The 18,054-nt window shown below is 43.8% G+C and overlaps 1 protein-coding gene across 1 annotated transcript in view; it reads right to left on the minus strand.

Moving 5' to 3' along the window:
* The window catches only part of MOXD1 (monooxygenase DBH like 1), a 211,900-nt gene that overhangs the window by 8,350 nt on the left and 185,496 nt on the right, over positions 1–18,054 (minus strand). Inside the window, 2 exon segments of the mRNA XM_029594406.1 lie at positions 7,563–7,622; positions 12,711–12,902. Coding sequence (XP_029450266.1) covers positions 7,563–7,622; positions 12,711–12,902 — 252 coding nt within the window.

Below are 18,054 nucleotides of genomic sequence, written 5' to 3' on the forward strand. Positions count from 1 at the left end.
GGTGGTCTTCCAGCACAACATATTTACTGAGAAACTTCAATATGTAGAGTTCCCTTGGGAGCTATATGAGGAACTTGGTCTAGTGGTTAGGATCCAACAGTGTAGGAGCAGAGGGAGGTACCATCTGGTTACAGCACACCCATTGGAGGTTACTGCAATGGTATTGTCCTAAGAAGAACATAAGAATATGCCATACTGAGTCAGACCAAGGGTCCATCAAGCCCACCATCCTGTTTCCAACAGTGGCCAACTGTCTGCATATTAGCAGGTGACCCTTAAGTTCAGTATAGCATTTTGAGTTGAGAAGTGTATGAGAAGGTCTGATTTTTTTAGTTCCCTTATCCTCACTTGGTATTAGCTCAAAGCCTTTGCTGAGTAGGTTAGGAAGGGATAAATCCATATATTCTGACTCACACCCACTTGTCGGACAATGTATCTCAATGTTTTGAGTGTTTTTGAGTATAAGATGATTTTTATTTGGGAAGAAGTTTTCTGTCCATCATTCCTGCCTGTGAGGGAGAAGAAAGTCTTTTTTTTTTCTCTTGTATTAATTTTGGATCCTTCAGTCCGAAGGAACCCAATCGAAGAAATTGGGAGTGTGAAATAATACCATCTAAGAGAGAGATGAGAAATCAAAGGCTCCCCACAGGAGTTTCTGCCCAAGAGAACTAGAAAAAGAGAGGTCTGGAGATTTCAAAGTTAAGCTGTGGACCACAGGTATTTGCAGTAGCAATGTGCAGCAGGGACGGATTTGTCCCATTCGGTATTCGTATTCGTCAGGACCCAAATCAGTTGCATCAGTTCTTGGGGGACCCCGATCCGTTCATTAGTTACATATGTATTTGTTTCCCAAAAAAAACCCCATCCCAACCCTTTAAATTTTATTAACTACAACCCCCTACCCTCCTGACCCCCTACAAGATGGCGCCGGCCGTCCATTGCTCCTACCATGTGACAGGGGCCCGACCAATGGCACCGGTAGCCCCTGTGACATAGTAAGGGCAAAGGCTATCGGCACCATTTTGATACCGGCAGCCGACGGCCCGAGTGAAGGAGATCGCTCCAGGACCCCGCTGGACCACCAGGGACTTTTGGCAAGTCTTGGGGGGGTCAGGAGGGGGGGGGTTTATTCATTAGTGATACGTTGTATTCGTGGGGGTTCGCCATACGTTTTATGACCCCCACAAATACAACGAATATGGCATATACGTTGCGGATTGCCAATACGTTGCAAACGAATGCCCACCCCTAATTTGCAGGGGAGATTAATGAGGGATAGGAGACCCATTTTATTCTACCCTGAGTGGTGTAATACTTCACTCACAGGAAGAAAGGGGAACCCTGGGGAAAATGCCAATGCATCAAATAAGATAATAAGATTATCTTATTATATTCACAGAGGGTATTCCTGTGAATATTCCCCAGAATACCCTCTGTTCTTTTTCTGTGTTTTAGGGCTCTCCCTGAAATAGATGGTAAGGTTTCTCAATATTACACAGGATTCCCCTTATGTACCTGGGATCCACTGCTTTGTTTCTGCTATCTTCTCCCTCCATGATATATTTGGTAGGCACTGACTCTGTTGACTTTTTGGGATCGTGTCAGGTACTTGTAACTTGAATTAGTCACTGTTGGAAATAGGGTACTGGGCTTGATGGGCCCTTGGTCTGACCCAGTATGGCAAATCTTACGTTACAGAACATAAGAAGATGCCATACTGGGTCAGAACAAGGGTCCATCAAGCCCAGCATCCTGTTTCCAACAGTGGCAAAGCCAAGTCACAAGTACCTGGCAAGTACCCAAACATTAGACAGATCTCAAGCTACTATTGCTTATTAATTACCATTATAGCAGTTTATGGATTTAACATCTAGGAACTTATCCAAACCTTTTTTAAACCTAGTAACACTAACTGCTGAAACCACATCCCCTGGCAATGAATTTCAGAGTTTAACTATGCACTGAGTGAAAAAGAATTTTCTTCGATTTGTTTTAAATGTCTTTTCCATGAAAATCAGATTGGTGGCACTCTCTTTTCTCCTCTCGAAGGACACCAATGGGGCACCCACTTCTCCAAAAGGTTTCTGCCAGTTTGCCACTGAATCCCTCAAACTGAGAGACAAACTGATGGGTGAACAGCAAGATTTCCAATGCCGCTGGACAACCTCCAGCCACAAAAAACAAACTCCTGACTTCCATAAATTTCAGTTATTAGATTCCCTCTCACAAGAGACAAAAAACTTGACAGAATGAAGCTTTCATTCTGTTCTTTGGACAACCTCTTCCTTCTTTCATAAGGAGAGACATGTGGCAAAATCTTCCTTCAAAAAGACAAAAAGAGAACCAATTCATCAGTCCTTAGAAGTGGGCTAGCAGCTATTCTCAGATGGAATAGAGAGGATGCAACACTAAAGCATTTTGCCTGCAGATCTAAAGGGCCGAAGGAGATAAAAAGCTCTCTCTCTTGCTCTTTGCTCCCACAGCTTCTCCTTCTAGAAAGCACTAGAGTTCTCTCTATGTCAAAAGCTGGAATGGCCTAATGCAGCAACCTCCAGTGGAGTTGCTGTGGAAAGATGGTACATTCCTCTGGCCTTTTCTGCCTAGCATGACTCTTCTTTAGAGACACACTGCTTAGTAAGCTTTCCAAGGGCATACCTGGGAAATTTCTTGATTTAAGCTGGAGATTCAGGGTTTAGAGGCCTGACTCCAGGTCTCCGGGAGAGCATCCAGGATCTCCGGGTCTTAGAAATCACCATCTCTTCTCAGCTGCAGCCTCTTTCCTTTGTCTGTGCTGAGGAGCAGGTAGGCACTAGGACCCAGTCTGAGGTAGGACAAAGCTCTGCTGCCAGTTCTCTGACTGTGGCTACTGATTGATTATAGCTATTACGGACACTTTTCTTGCCTCCAGTCCTACATGGAGCAGGGTAAAAGAGATGGAGAGGAAACAGCAAGAAAAAGTGTGTAGGTGTGAGTGAGAGATCCAAAGGGAGGGGATGGGGGAACAACATGTGTGTATGTGTGGTGGGAATGGTCAGTGAGAGGAGAGGGCAAGAGTGAGTTTGTGTGTGTATGCGAGAGGAAAGTCAGGGCAGCAAGAATGTGGGAGGAGCTAGAAGGGCAAGTAAGAATGGGAAAATAGAGGGCCAAGCAAGGGGAGGGATAAGAACGTGGGGTATGAGAGGAGAAGCCAGAGGAGAATATAAAAGTTAAGAGAAGGAGAAAGGGAAGAGCAAGAATGTGGAGGAAAGAGAATAAAGACACCAAGAGTTGGGGTAGAGAGAGAAGAGGAAGATGGGGTAGGGAGAGGGCAATGGCAAGAATTAGGGACAAGGGGAGAGGGGAGAAAAGGTGGGGAATGGGGAGAAAAGGTGGGGAATGGGGAGGAGGAAGAGAAGGGTGGGGAATGGGGAGGAGGAATGGGGAGGAGGAATGGGGAGGAGGAAGAGAAAGTTGTGCGAGGACCAGGGATGGCAGGAGATGGAGAGAAAGGTCTCTGGGTTGGGGGAAGGAAGGAGATGAGAACTGGAGGTGAGCATTGCAAGGAACAGAGAAAGAGGAGGAAGAAGGTGAAAGCAGAGCAGGTAGATGAATAGAAAGAGAAGGAAAAAAGCAGTGGAAGGAGAGAAAAAAAGAAGGAAGATGGAAGTATAAAGTATTTTCTGCTGGGGCCAAGATGGTTGCGAGACCAGATGCATTGTAAATGCTCTCCTGAAGTTACCTTGAAAGATGCCTTCTAAAAGAAAGGGGAAAGTCCGTGGTCTTTCCCCCGGACACTTCTCTCCCCTGCAGACAGCGTCTTATCACATCATACATGTCTGGTTCGGCCAGTGAAAGAGGGGTGAGCCTGTCCTCGCTGCGATGATCGGTGAGGAAGTACCGGAATCACCAGGGGAAGTAACGCTGAGCCCTGCCCAGATCAACGGCTACTGCTGGCACCATCTCCTGTTGATTTTCCACTCGGGCTGCAGCGCTTGGTTGATGATGTCACCAATGGGATTGCAGTGGGGGGGGGCAAAGGTGGAGCCCTGCTGTCAGGGTCTCCGCTTACTTTGGGGACTCTCGGAGAGCTTATTGCCTTTGGGTTTGCAGCTTCTTCAGTTTCTTCCTCACCTGTTGGGACCCAGGAGGAGAGAGAGAAGACCAAAGCAGAGACGGTTAACAGTTATTCTAGAAGCAGTTTCTCCTGGATTGGTGGATGAGGTTTTTCATCCCCCCACCTAAACGTTAGATGCCCTGTGGGATCTAATAGTAGGCTTTGGATCCTCTGTGAGAGAATGCCAGACCAAAGTTGAGACTCTGACAACAAAGGTTGATTCCATAGATTAAGTTTGAGGTCAAATTTGTGATTTAAAATCTCAGATGGCAATTTCTGAGAGGATTACATCTCAAATTCAGAATTGTAATTACAAGTTGATTAAAGACTTAGGGATTCGTTCTCGAAGGCTGGAATTTCTGGAGAATTATATCAGCATTTAAATATTTGCTTCCTGAATTTTCCTAGAGCGTTGGGGGAGAATGTATACCACACTCTAAAAAAGTTTTTCCTTGAGATTTTGAAATTTCAGGCGGAAATACTCCCTTAATAAATAAAGCATATTTCTACCAGGTATAAGCAAAGAAAAGACATCAAGAGATGTACATGCCGAAGTTATAGCTAATCTGACCCAGTTTCTGAAGTCTCAACAGCTGAAATAATGGAGCGATCAACTCTTCTTGTTTCTTTTCTGTTGGAACAGGATTTGAGTGATGTTATGAAGAGATATTTAAAAAATATCTCTATTCCCTTTTATGGACAGTTAGTACGTATATATCCAGATTTTGCTAGAGTCACCCAAGAAAGGAGGCATGATTTTTTTGGTATTGAGATCGCAGATTGTCTCATTGGGGTTTTCCTTTGTTTTAAGATACCCATGTAAGTGTGTAATTTGGGCTCAAAATGAATGTTTTGTATTCTTCCTACCAGAGCAACTTAAATCCTTTATAAATTCCAAGAGTATTTCATCTTCTTAGCCTGGGGAATATTAGATGAATCTCTGCCGAATTCGTTAAGCCTATTTCTATTATGGATTTCTGTATGTACTCCCTTAATCCGGCCCTCGGTTTTCTTATTTCTTTTTTGGAAAAGTGACATATCTAAGACTGGTTATTTCTTAACCATATATCTTTATTGTATTTCAGTGATATCACTTTTTGTTTTCGGTAGTAAGAAAGTATCTTGCTCATATTGTTGAAATCGAATAAAAATAAAATGTTAAAAATAAAGTATTTTCTGCTGAAGGAATGAGATAAAGAAAACTAAAATAGAAATGACCAGGGGCGTAGTGTCCATAGCACACAGGGACCACCAAAGTTAAAAAGGAGTGTGGCAACGTTAGATGCTGTCACCCCACCAGTCTCTGCCTCCCATTTCCCCCTGCTTTTTTCCTTCAGTCCCATTCTTTCCCTGTCCCAAAAGTCAGTTCTAAGCTGATCAGGCTGCAGCTTAAACTCCAGCATCTCCTCCCTCCTGTCTCCAACAGTGGCCAATTTGGACTATTAGGAAGCACCCAGAAGATCCCATACACTCGATCCAGTTCCCCAAGATTGCCTGGCTAATAACTGTTTAGGGTCTTTTCCTCTTCCCCAAGCCCCTTTTAAGCCCCTCTATGCATTGTACCAGCAGAAATGGTCTGTTTGATCACTTCCCAACTTCGGTAGGAGAGACCAACATTTGTTTTACTACGGTAAGCAAGCAAATATGAATAATGATCCCCACAAGAGGGACGCCAGCTTCATAAGATGAATGCTGACATGTATGTTTCAACAGAAAAACAAAATGAGGTATAGAAAAAATCCGATAAATAAATAAGGGCTAATGCTTCTTTCCACAAACAATGGAAACAATGAGCCAAGACTGTCCAGGACACGGATAGGTCACAGATGCAAAAACACCACAAATCTGCCCAGAGACAAAAAAAAAAAAACCAGCCTATCCAAAGGGCTGTTTATCAGACAGGTCAACTCACAGAAAAGTACAGACACCGCAAGATAGCTCACGGGTCAAGAAGAGGTTGTAGGACCAAGATCAGACCCTGGTCCGGAGTCACCACACAGCAGGAGCAGTGAACTCCACCATGGGAAAGAGGGGGCCAGTGAGCTGAAATGACACCAATGGCCCCCTCTGCTTGACTATGTATGAGATTTACATATTCATGCTTTGCCTGTTAAAAGTAGCCCAGGGGAAAGAGCTCAAGTACCAACAAAAGAAAAACCATTAACACCTGAAGTCAAAGCCCAAGCCTGCACCCCCTCGCCCCTCCCTGGGATGACTAGGATGAGCTCCGGTGTCCTGGAAGACTTCAGTTAAGGGAATCTTGCTGTTACCCAGCTGTTTGTCTCAAACCTGTCTTTTCTTCCCCAGTGCTCAAACCAGTCTTAACCCAGCAAGCAACTGGGACCAAGAATTCCTGCTCCTTTCGGCAGAGACTGCTTCAGGGTGAAATGGAAGGTAATCTCAAAGTTATGGGGGCAGCTAACTAATTATGTTTATTAATATACTCTAAGCAAGTCAAGGTCTCTGATATGTTAAGTTTACTAATGATGCAGAGCTTTACTCAGTAGAAGCCAATGCTGAGCATTAAAAACTGTAGAGATATACTATTGTCTATTATAATCTAACTGCTAAACCTGAAATGTCTGACAAATAAGTCTGATTCTGTAGAAAAATCCCGTGGCTTTTCTCAGCTTTTCAGATTACATAGGTATAGAAGGTGATAGAGGTCTGTAGCACCGCCTGTCCTGACAGGTTTGGGGGAGGGGAAATACAGGTTAAAGAACACCCTCATACTGGTTACATCTCTACACAGGAAAAAGGAATGTGCAAAGATCAACAACTTGTGTACTTTCACCTGTGCAATTTGTAGGAGGTCCCACCAGTGGGGTTTGATTGGGAGAGGCAACTATGCATGTACTTTTGTGCCAAAAAATCACAAACAGACAAAGAAGGCACGTACCTCTGTATATAGTTTTCACATGGGCAATAACCAAAGCAAAACAACTAGTGTGGTTTTGTTTATCGGTGAAAATCTTTTGGGTAAAAGCAAGCAGCCCTGGAGTTTGCACCAAAGTTCCCAGTTTTTATTATATACCCCTAAAAGATTAGACGTAATTCCTGAACATCCACTATACAGTAAAAAGGACCAAAAGTCATCCAAAACCTAAATAAAATATTAGTGCCCTCAAGGTGTGTTTCTCTACTTTTTCTTTTTCATGGTTCAAAAGCAAGTGCTTTTACTTGTAAAAAAAAAAAAAAAAGATGTACTCTCTATATACATTTTCCTCTGTATATTAACTTTTTTCAACAGTTTGCAATGTATAAGACAAAAAAAAAAAGAATTAAAATATTACTGTCCAGTTGAAAAGAATACATGTTAATTTGCTTCAAAAAGTCAAGGATTTTTTTTTTTTAAGAAATCTTAAGAACATAAATAGTGTCATGCTCCATCAGTCCAGCGTCCCTGTTCAACACTGATTTCAAAATGGGATAAAGCTGGTATCAATCAGGATCTTTGCGGTCCTCTTACCCACGTCATCCTGCTTCGACCTCTGGTACTGTAACGACATTCAGTGATTAAATTATCACCCTGAAAAAAATAAATAAGCAAAGTTGAAAAACATTCCTAGTTGTGTTTCATTGCTAGTATTCTCTTTTCTCACTATATTAATATCATACATGCAAGTTGTCTCTTAATATGGGTCTTTGTTACTTAGAAAAATAGGGGTGCTGCAGTCTTACTTAAGGGCCTGATGCAAACTTCCAGAATTTGACAAACTTCTGGGATTGACAAATACTAAAAGATCATCTTGGACAATCAGAATGGCTGATACATATTTTTCTGATGCATAAATCTCTTCTGTGTAGAGATGTATTATGCACTGATTTAGGTCATATGGATCTTTTTTTTTTATCATTTTGTTTCTTCAGCAGTAGGTTTGGCAAAGCATCATGGCTTACCCTATAATAGGAAAGGTTTATCTCTTTGAAGATGATACTAATATATCTGCAAATGAGTAGACACCCCAGATGGAGTAGAAAAAATGAGTAATCTAAGAAAGTTGGAGTAGTAGTCAAGAGTTTGGCAGCTAAGGTGTAATACAAAAAAGTGTAAAAAGTTATTCATTAAGGACACATTAATGCAAGAGAGCAGTACATAAGTGGGTAAATGAGGTTCTGATGTCACCAAGCAGGAGATGGGTCTTGAGGTCATTATATCTAAGGATTTCAACAAGCATGGAGCAAGAGCCAGAGGAATGCTAGTGTGCATAGGGAGAGATAGAACTATTACAAAATAAAGGAGATGATAATGCCTCAAATGGCAGAACTCAGTGGTAAGATCGCATCTGGAGTATTGTATCCAATTCTGGAGATTGCATTGCCAAAACATATACATAGAATAAAGGTAGTCTAGAGGGCTACCAAAATGGTACAAAGTCATTGCTATAAACCCTACAAAGTAAGATGTAGGGAACTAACTATGTATACTCTAGACTTTAAAGTATACATAGTTAGTTCCTTACTTGGCCCATTGGGTGCATCTAATTTGTTGCTCCGTTTCTTCCGACCCAGGGCAAGACCCCAGAAAGCGTCTGACCTCAGTGAGAATTCCTGCTCTACTACCGTCTGCTGCTCTTCCTACTGCCCCCTCCCCCCTCCCCCCATGGAATAGCTGATTGCTCCTCCACCAGCACCTCCCACTGCCATCCCAAAACAGCTGATCACTAACACAGCCATCATCCTACAAAAGGTGCCACACCTTTGCTTAGAATGGGGGAGGAGGGATTATGATAGACATTCAAATATCTAAAAAAAAAAAAAAAAAAGATAAAGCACGAGAGCCAAACATTTTGAAGTGGAAAAGAAGTTATAGAACAAGGAGTCACAAGGCAGTGGACTAAGCATTAATGTAAGGAATTGGATTGAAAGACACAATTCTGGCCTGGTTTAGATCATTTTTAATGAACAGATCTTTTAAAGTAAAATTGGGCACAATAGAATCAGATATAGTGGAGATACAGACAGGGGTCCCTCAGGGCTCCTCATTGTCTCCTACACTTTTTAACATATATATGGCCCCATTATGTAGATTCTTAGCAGGCCTAGGATTGGTTCATTATATATTTGCGGACTATGTCCAAATTTTATTACCCATAAACGATTCTCTCCAATCGACTTTGAAGTTATGGGAAGTATATTTTTCATCAATAAAACAACTATCATCTCATATGTCACTATCATTAAACAGTTTAAAACAGAAATATTGTATTTGAGCAACAAAGTAACAGAGAAGATTGACTCAGAAATAAAGTCCCTTTTGCCATCATATGAGATTAAGTATGAAGCAAGAGACCTAGGCCCTATTTTAGATGCAGAATTAAATACGAAAGCATCAATAAAAGCCATAAATAAAGATGGTTTTTATAAACTACAAATTTAAAAAAAACTGAGACCTTTCTTACATGCTGAGGTAGATCTTCAAAACATACGCGCGTGCGTACTTTTGTTCGCGCCACCGACACGAACAAAAGTACACCAGATTTTATAAGATACGCGCGTAGCTGCGCGTATCTTATAAAATCTGGGGTTGGTTTTGCGCAAGGCTGCGCAAAATCGGCAGCCTGCGCGCGCCGAGCCACGCAGCCTGCCTCCGTTCCCTCTGAGGCCGCTCTGAAATCGGAGCGGCCTCGGAGGGAACTTTCCTTCCGCGTCCCCCCACCTTCCCCTATCTACCCCACCCCCCAGCCCTACCTAAATCCCCCCCCAAGTTACGCCTGCTTGAAGCAGGCATAACTTGCGCGTGCCGCCCCGGCATCCCCTGGCACAGACCGCAGTGCCGGGGGACTCGGGACCGCCCTCCCGGCCCGCCCCTGAACCGTCGCCATGCCCCCAGACCCGCCCCAGACCGCCCTGGACACGTCCCCTCCCGCCCCTTTTGCGAAGCCCTGGGACTTACGCGCGTCCTAGGGCTTTGCGCGCTGGCGGCCTATGCAAAATAGGCGCGCGAGTGCCCTGCGTGCGTAAATCCGGGAGGATTTACGCACGAAGGGGTTTTAAAATCTACCCCATAGGGGACTTCCGTACGGTGTTGCAGGCACTCATTTCACCAAAGCTGGATTATTGTAATGCCCTTATGTTGGGAGTTCCAAATTCAATTCTATACCCTTTGCAATTATTACAAAACGCAGCAGCGCGTTTATTAACCAATAAGAGGAAATATGATCATATATCACCTGTTTTGAAAGAACTCCATTGGTCACCAATTCAGTCAAGGATCCAATATAAATGTCTTTTACTTATTCATAAAACAGTTTACGGGAATAACTCCGAATGGCTGAATGCATCACTTCGGATTCACACCCCTGCCTGCAATTTAAGATCTTTGGGGAAAGCATTGCTTACAATTCCATCACCAAAAATGGCACATTTGAGCTCAGTCAGAGAAAGGACCTTGTCCCTGGCTGGCCCAAAAATCTGGAATGCACTACCAGTAGATATTAGAACAGAAATAAGCATTCAGAAGTTTAAAAAAACTGATAAAGACTTGGCTATTTGAGCAGACTTTTAACGAAGCAAACGGAGCCATTTGAGCAGACATGTAATGAAGTAACAGAGATATTAGTTGACTATCTACAGTTTTAAGATATTATTTAATAAGTTTTTAGTATTTAGTTGTACTTAAGAGTTTTAAATACAGAAATTAGGAAGGGCAGGGTAGTAACCTATGAGCTGAGGAATGTAATTGGAAGTTTGAAGACTTATGGATAGCACGGGTAAAGAAATTAGGTATAGAATTGTGTAGAATTACTCTATTGTATTAATTTTGTTTGTTTTATTTCTGTTTTACGTATCATTTTATTTTATTTTTATTTGATTGTGAGTTAACTGAAATTATTTGGACGTATTGTTAACCGACTTGTTATCTTTTGAGGAAGGTCGGTATATAAAAATGTGCAAATAAATAAATAAAAAGGAAATATTTCTTCATTAAAAGAGTGGTGCACTGAAGGTCCCAGTTGAGGTTGTGGAGGAAAATACGGGGTCATAATTCAAGAAACATGGAGAATTCTTAGCTGCAAAGAACTGAAAAGTGAAGCCAGGGATCGAGTTGGGTTTACATTATTGCAAGATGACAGGAAAATGGGCAGATTTGATGAGCCATGGGGGGACAATTTTCAAAGCCATTTTTATAGGTAAATAGTGATTTCATCACTTAGGGGGTCATTTTCTATAGCTTTTCGCGTGCAATAGCTAGATCGTGGCGGAGTCAGCACCTGAAGGGGATGAGTCGGGGCAGCACCGGGGCGGACGCAGCTAAGACATCACTGATGGCGAAAAGATAAGGCCCCTTATTGCCGCCAGTAACGCGCCCAATAGCACTACCTTTCACGGTGGCGCTATTGGTTTGCAAAAGCCGGCAGCGATTGCACCGCGGTGGTGTGATCGCTGCCGGATTTCGCAGGCCTGCCTTCCGCTTCACCCCCCAGTACTGCGCAATTTACTAAGGCCTGCGATTTTAGAAAATCCAGGCCTTTAATTGGCTGTCTGAAAGTTGCCCTCCCTCAATACAGGCAAACGTAAGTACACTATTCCATAACGTTCCTAAAGTGCCTAATTTTAGTCACATTTTAGGTGAAGCATTCCCAAAGATATGTTTTGGGTGTGATCAGAAAATAAAATACGGATTGTATTTTCAGTCTATGCATGTTATTTTCTGTAATAAATCTACCTGTACACAAAAGTCCCACATGTGCCATATATCTATGGCAATTTTTCAGAGGGAAAGTACATGTATACTTTTATTTCAAAATTGGTGCAAAGTTTGTGTGTACCTGCAAACTTGTCCCAGAGCAGACTGAAAATTGCTCCTGTGGTCTTTATCTGCCATTATGTCCCGGGTTTCTAGGTTTCATTCATATTTATTGCGATTATAGTAGGAATCTTTTGGATTTCCTTTTGCCATATTTAGTATTGTTTTATTTATTTATTTATTTCACTTTTTTATACCAGTATTCAAAATGATATCATATCGGTGTACATATTAAAACATTCACATTTGAGATAAAAATATAATAACATTAATCAAAACCTATAAAATCAAATACAATAAATAATCAATAAAATACCTAAAATTAACAAAACATTCCTACCATTAAGCACTTCCAACTAATACTAAAATATAAAAGGAACATGAAGGGAAAGAATAAGAGGAAAAACCTGTACTTTTCCATTGTTTCATTACACACAGATTAGAAATTAATTTTCCAATAATCAAAAAGGCATTTTGCATTTATTCATAGACAGGTCCATATTCAAAGGGCTTGTCAGGCTAACTTTTTTGAGTCCAAGATTTGAATGATTTTGAATATTTGTTGATCGCACAAAATGTACCCAAATAAAATGAGGCAGCACTGGGGGCATGGTTTCACTTTAGTGGGTGAGCCTGGTTGGATAAACACCTGCCCTATAGTTATCTGAATAACTTTACGCAGACGCCTTCCCCACTCGCCAGCTTACTCAATATGGGCCTCACAGATTTTAGTTTTATATAAAGAAAATCTGCTTCTATGATCGATATTTTGAATAACAATCTTCCTGCTTATTGCTGCAGACTTCAATATAAATCGCAAGTGAGTATGGGATGAATGAAGTATGAGAACCATAAAGAGATACATACAGGTAGTATTGTCCTTTCTTCCTTTAGATATTGGTATTCCTGGAAATTAAAATCAAACTCGTTGTCATAGGCAAGCACTCGCTGCTCTTCGCCCTTGCGGAAATGTCGGGTCTTTATGGCTTGCCCAGCGAGGTGTGAGTGCAGGAGAACAGCAAACACATGAATGCCACTTGGTTTCTCATTATTAAGAGCCTGAGAAAGACACAAAGATCCACAGTAGATAAAATATAATGCATGCATCCCAGTTTCAAAAACGTTTTGTTTGTTTTCATTTTTCCCTATTCTGTATATGTATGGCATAACCATAAAGAACAAGCTCACGAAGTCTGTCTAGTGATCCCACAAATCCCAATCCATATCCTCTCCTTACTCCAACCATGCCCCATCGATTGGCTCCACTGTAACTGAACTAAGTCTAATTGTATAATAAAACTACTGAGAATGTTCTTTTTACCCTTCTTGGTTCTGTTCTAGTAGTTCCCAAACTACAGATCACAGAAATCAGTGAATGGAGCCAGGATTAATACAAACACTCGCCCCCACCACTGACCTCTAAGTCCAACTTGCAACTGCCAGCAACGGTCAGCATAGGGCCTTGTCAGGCAGTGCAAATTCAGTCCCCATGCCCTCTTACTGCGCAGCCTTCCTGTTAGACCAGAACCTTTGTGTGGAGGGCCAGGGCCTGTGAATGTGTGCTGACGTCCACCGCTGTTGATATCACCACCCCTGCTCTGGCTGCCAATGCTGCCTTCTCTCTCTGCTCCAGGTAAGCTGTGTGGGCGATTTTATAAAAAAAGACCAGACATCAACTGGGCGAGAGGAAGGGGATGGGAGGGGGGAAATAGAGGCGCATTATCTTGTTTTGGACGCCAACTGGGGACACGTTCCTAAAGAGTGCCCAGTGAAGGGAGTCCACAATTTCTTTACTGCTAACAAATTCTGCATAGGGTGTGTTCCAATCAGTATCTGGCAGATTAAAGTCAACCATTATTAATACCTCCCCCTTCACTGCAGTCTATTCATGTCCATGACTAGGTCTCCACCAGCTCTTCTGTCTGTGCTTAGAGGTCCATATCCCAGACCAGTGTACACAGAACAGCCATCTCCCCTTTCCCCAATGCCTCCTCTCTTTCCTCATACTCCTTGCATTTCAGTTGCTTTAAATTTGTTTCCTTACAGTATGTTGCCTCACCCCAGAATGTGGCCTGTATACTGATGGGAACTGTCCCCTCTGTGAACAGACTTCAGAGGGGGAACTTTGCCGCTGAACCAACAGACACACTGAAGTAAATCACAGATTTTATTACTGCAGGAACCAGGAATGCATTAAGAAAGCTGCTTATAAAGGGGTAAAATATATACTGTAGGAGTACATACCATCATAAACAGTGCTAACTAGTTTTCTAGTAATATTCTGCCCTTGGAATAATAGACTATAAATAATAGGTAACCTTGCATTAACTGGTACCACAGCGTGGTATACCTTTAAAATATCAGTGAGCTCACTATAACCATCTAAGATATACCCACCACACTAATCAATGGGCCTAGCAACCTACATGCATTAACAAACACAATTGTTCCCTGGACCTCTTCAGTATGTACAGTGAAGTTTATCATTCCTTAACCCTCAGGGATTAGCAGCCACCTAAATCGCCCTTGGTCTTCTGAGGGCAATAGACAATAGTGAAGCACACCACAAGATGCAGAGAGATGCCCCTTCCGCTCCTGAGGTAAGGTGATGGGACTGAGGATTCAAGAATTAACAGTGAACATACAAAACTTAAGTTAATTGTAATCCACATGCTTATATGTGAAACAGTTGAAATATACATTTTAAGATGGTGGTAAATGTTACTGTAGTGAATCTCATCTGCAACTCATAAATATGTATAAATTCTAATACCAAAAGACTCTGTCCCTTTGTGTGTCTGAGGAGGGTACTCACTAAAGATGTGAATTCATTTAAAATGAATGTGCAAAATGTGATGAATAAGGGTAATGAGTTTTATTTGGGGGGGCCCCCAAAGCAAATTGATGGCCCCCACAAATGAAATGAACCTTATTTGTTGCATTCACTTTAAATTAATGCATCGAGCCTAGGCCAAGCATCACCTAGGGAATAGGCAATGGCCCAAAGCAGGGGCTACAGCCTATGCTCGTGTGACACTGGGGTCTCGGCAGAGACCCAGGCTGATGCCAGGGACTCAGCCGAGACCCAAGCCCGCCCCCCCCCCCTGAAATAATCGCTTACCTGATCAGTCGGGTAACCACGGAAGCAGCAGGATCAGGTCCCATGCCTGGGCCTCTGCCAAGGCCAGGGACCTAGGTCCAGGGCCTGATGCTGTGGCCCAGAAGCTATGTCCAGACGCTGGGCCCATGGCCCAGACCTAGGCCCAATACCGGGTCCCATTGCCTGGGCCTCAGCCTGGAACCAGGCTCGATGTCAGTGCCTAGTTTGGAGGCCGGGCCTCGGAGCAGCTCCAAAGACGTCCTCTTCTTTCTTCTTCAACTGACACCATCCACTGGGGCCGTTCCTTACTCTGGTGGACAGCATCAGTTGAAAAAGAAAAGAAGAAAGAAGAGGACATCAGAGTTGCTCAGAGGCCTAGGCCCCGGCATTGGGCCTCGGGACCCCCACTTCCAGGCCAGACCCCGGTGTCGGGACCTGGCCTCTGGACTGAAGTCCCCCAGTGTCGGGACCTGGCCTCCGGGCCTGAGCTCTGGCCTAGGCCGTGGCGACCTACCATGTCCTCAGCTACACAAGGCCGAGGCTGCTTCTGCTTGGGCCTAGGCCTTGCCGGCAGATCCCCACCAAACTATGTTAAGTGGGGGCCGGGAGGCATCCTAGACCAGTATTTTTCTGGGTGGGGTGGTAGGAAGGGACAGGAGGCCCTGTTTTCATTTTTGTGTCTATTTTGGATTTTATTCTTTTAATGTTTGATTATTTTTTTCACATGAATGAAATAAATCAAACATTTCTGAACCGAAATTCATGGGAAAAATCCTCCTGAAAATGAACCGAAAAATGAAAACTAATTTTTTTTCCCTGCACACCCCTAGTACTCACACTCCCAAGCACTACTGGATAGCACTCTGATCTCCTCTCCAAGAGGCCTTTATCCTATGCAGCAGTTTTCTGTATTCTGTTACAGATTGCTGCAGTTTGTCAGAAGCTCTCGGCAAGACAACAGTCACCAGGGCTTAGCAAACAGTAGCAGTGCAACTCCTAGCAGGCCGATACAGTACAATACGCTCGGCCGAGTGCACCGTTTAGCATGCGATTGGCCGCATGTTATCGATATGTGGCTAATACCCCTTATATAGTAAGGGGTTTAGCGCATCGAAAACGCACAGCCAACCCCCCTGAAAACTAATAGTGCTCATCACATGCAAATGCATGTTGATGAGGCTATTAGTTAGTCCCTGGGATACTGAAAATAAAATGTGCGGCCAAGCCACACATTTTACGCTCAGAAATTAACACCTGCCCTTCTGAGCAATCCGGAAAAAGTGTACAGAAAAGCAGAAAATACTGCTTTTCTGTACACTCTCTGACTTAAGTCAGAGGAGTCAAAACTTAAAAAAAAAAAGTAAAACAAAATCTGCCCGCCGGTCAGCAGTTAGCAAAATGGATGCTCAATTTTTTCGGCGTCTGTTTTCCTAACCCGCGGCTGTCAGCAGATTCGGAAACCAACGCCGGTAAAATAGAGCCTTGGTTGTCGGACCCGCTGACAGCCACCTCTGTCGCTAATAAGGAGGCACTAGGGACGCGCTGTTGTCCCTAGCGCCTCTTTATTAGCACACCACCTCATTTAAATACTGAACAGCGCACCTAGGAGAGGTGGCTGAACGCGCATCAGGAGAGCAGGCACTCAACACAGAGCGCCCGCTCTCCCGCGTTTCTTTCTATATCGGCCTGCTAGTGAGGTGCAGCTGGTCTCTTCCAAGAAATGTATCCTTACAGGGGACAGCAGGCCTAAAGGATACAGGCAAAGTTAACACATCTGCAGAGGGAAGCAGTATATCATTAGTACTCTGGCTGCTCCTCTGTAACAGGCATGAAGACATAGTGTGATTGCACAAAGGACAAGGTAAGAGGGCAGTACACAAAGGGGTAGATTTTCAAAGGGGTATGCGCGTAAGATACGCGCGTACCCCCCGAAAACCTACCCCAAACCCCCCCTGCGCGTGCCAAGCCTATTTTGCATAGGCTTGGCGGCGCGTGCAAGCCCCGGGACACGCATAAGTCCCGGGGCTTGCAAAAAGGGACGGTCGGGGGCGTGGCCAGGGGGTGCGGTTAGGGATCTTGGGCATGTCCGGGGGCGTGTGGGCGGTCCGGGGGCGTGGCCGATTGCCCCAACACAGCGGCCTGTGTCGGGGCCTGCCGCGCCGGCCCGCCTAAGTTACTACTGCCCGGAGGCAGTAGTAATTTCTCCGATAAAGGTGGGGGGGTCTAGATAGGGCTGGGGGGTGGGTTAGGTAGGGGAAGGGAAGGGAAGGTGCGGGGGGTAGAAAGAAAGTTCCCTCCGAGGCCGCTCCGATTTCGGAGCGGCCTCGGAGGGAACGGGCAGCACGCGCAGGGCTCGGCGCAGGCAAGTTGCACAAATGTGCACCCCCTTGCGCGCGCCGACCCCGGATTTCATAAGATACGCGCGGCTACGTATCTTATAAAATCCAGCGTACTTTTGTTCTCGCCTGGTGCGCGAACAAAAGTACGCGCGCGCGCTTATGTTTTTAAAATCTACCTCAGCGTGTTACTGCTCTCCTTTTCTGCCTACCCTGTTTGTAACAAGAATATATACTGGTATTATAATAGCCCAGTCATGGGACCCAATGAATCATGCCTCTGTAACAATATCTAGATCTTTGTCTGCCATTACGGCTTCCAATTCTATAATTTTATTACCTAGACTGTGAGCATTTGTGCTCTAGCCTTCCAGATATGTCTTCTTTCCTTATTCCTCCATATATCCTGATATTTGGGGGGGGGGGGTACCGTTCCATATCAATCTCCGTCCATTTACGACCCCAGTCTTCTAGTTTAAATGGATCTTGGTTCCCCTCTCAGCCCAACTCTAGAGTATGGACCTTTTATGCTTCCACATATAGCCAAGCCCACAAATTATCCAAAACTGCCTTCTTAACACCAGCTTTACCATATTCTTATTCCTTTTAACACACACTCTCTCTCTCTCATGTCCGTGTCATGCATTAAGATGTACAATAACATTGTAGGAATCTGATAAGGACTATGATGTAAATGCTTCTACGTAATCCCCTGGAATTGGGCTGAAAACAGCAATTCATTATATACACCACTTTTTAAGAGCTTTACCAACCT

This window comes from Rhinatrema bivittatum, chromosome 3 (assembly GCF_901001135.1).
Source record: "Rhinatrema bivittatum chromosome 3, aRhiBiv1.1, whole genome shotgun sequence".
NCBI classification, from domain to species: domain Eukaryota; kingdom Metazoa; phylum Chordata; class Amphibia; order Gymnophiona; family Rhinatrematidae; genus Rhinatrema; species Rhinatrema bivittatum.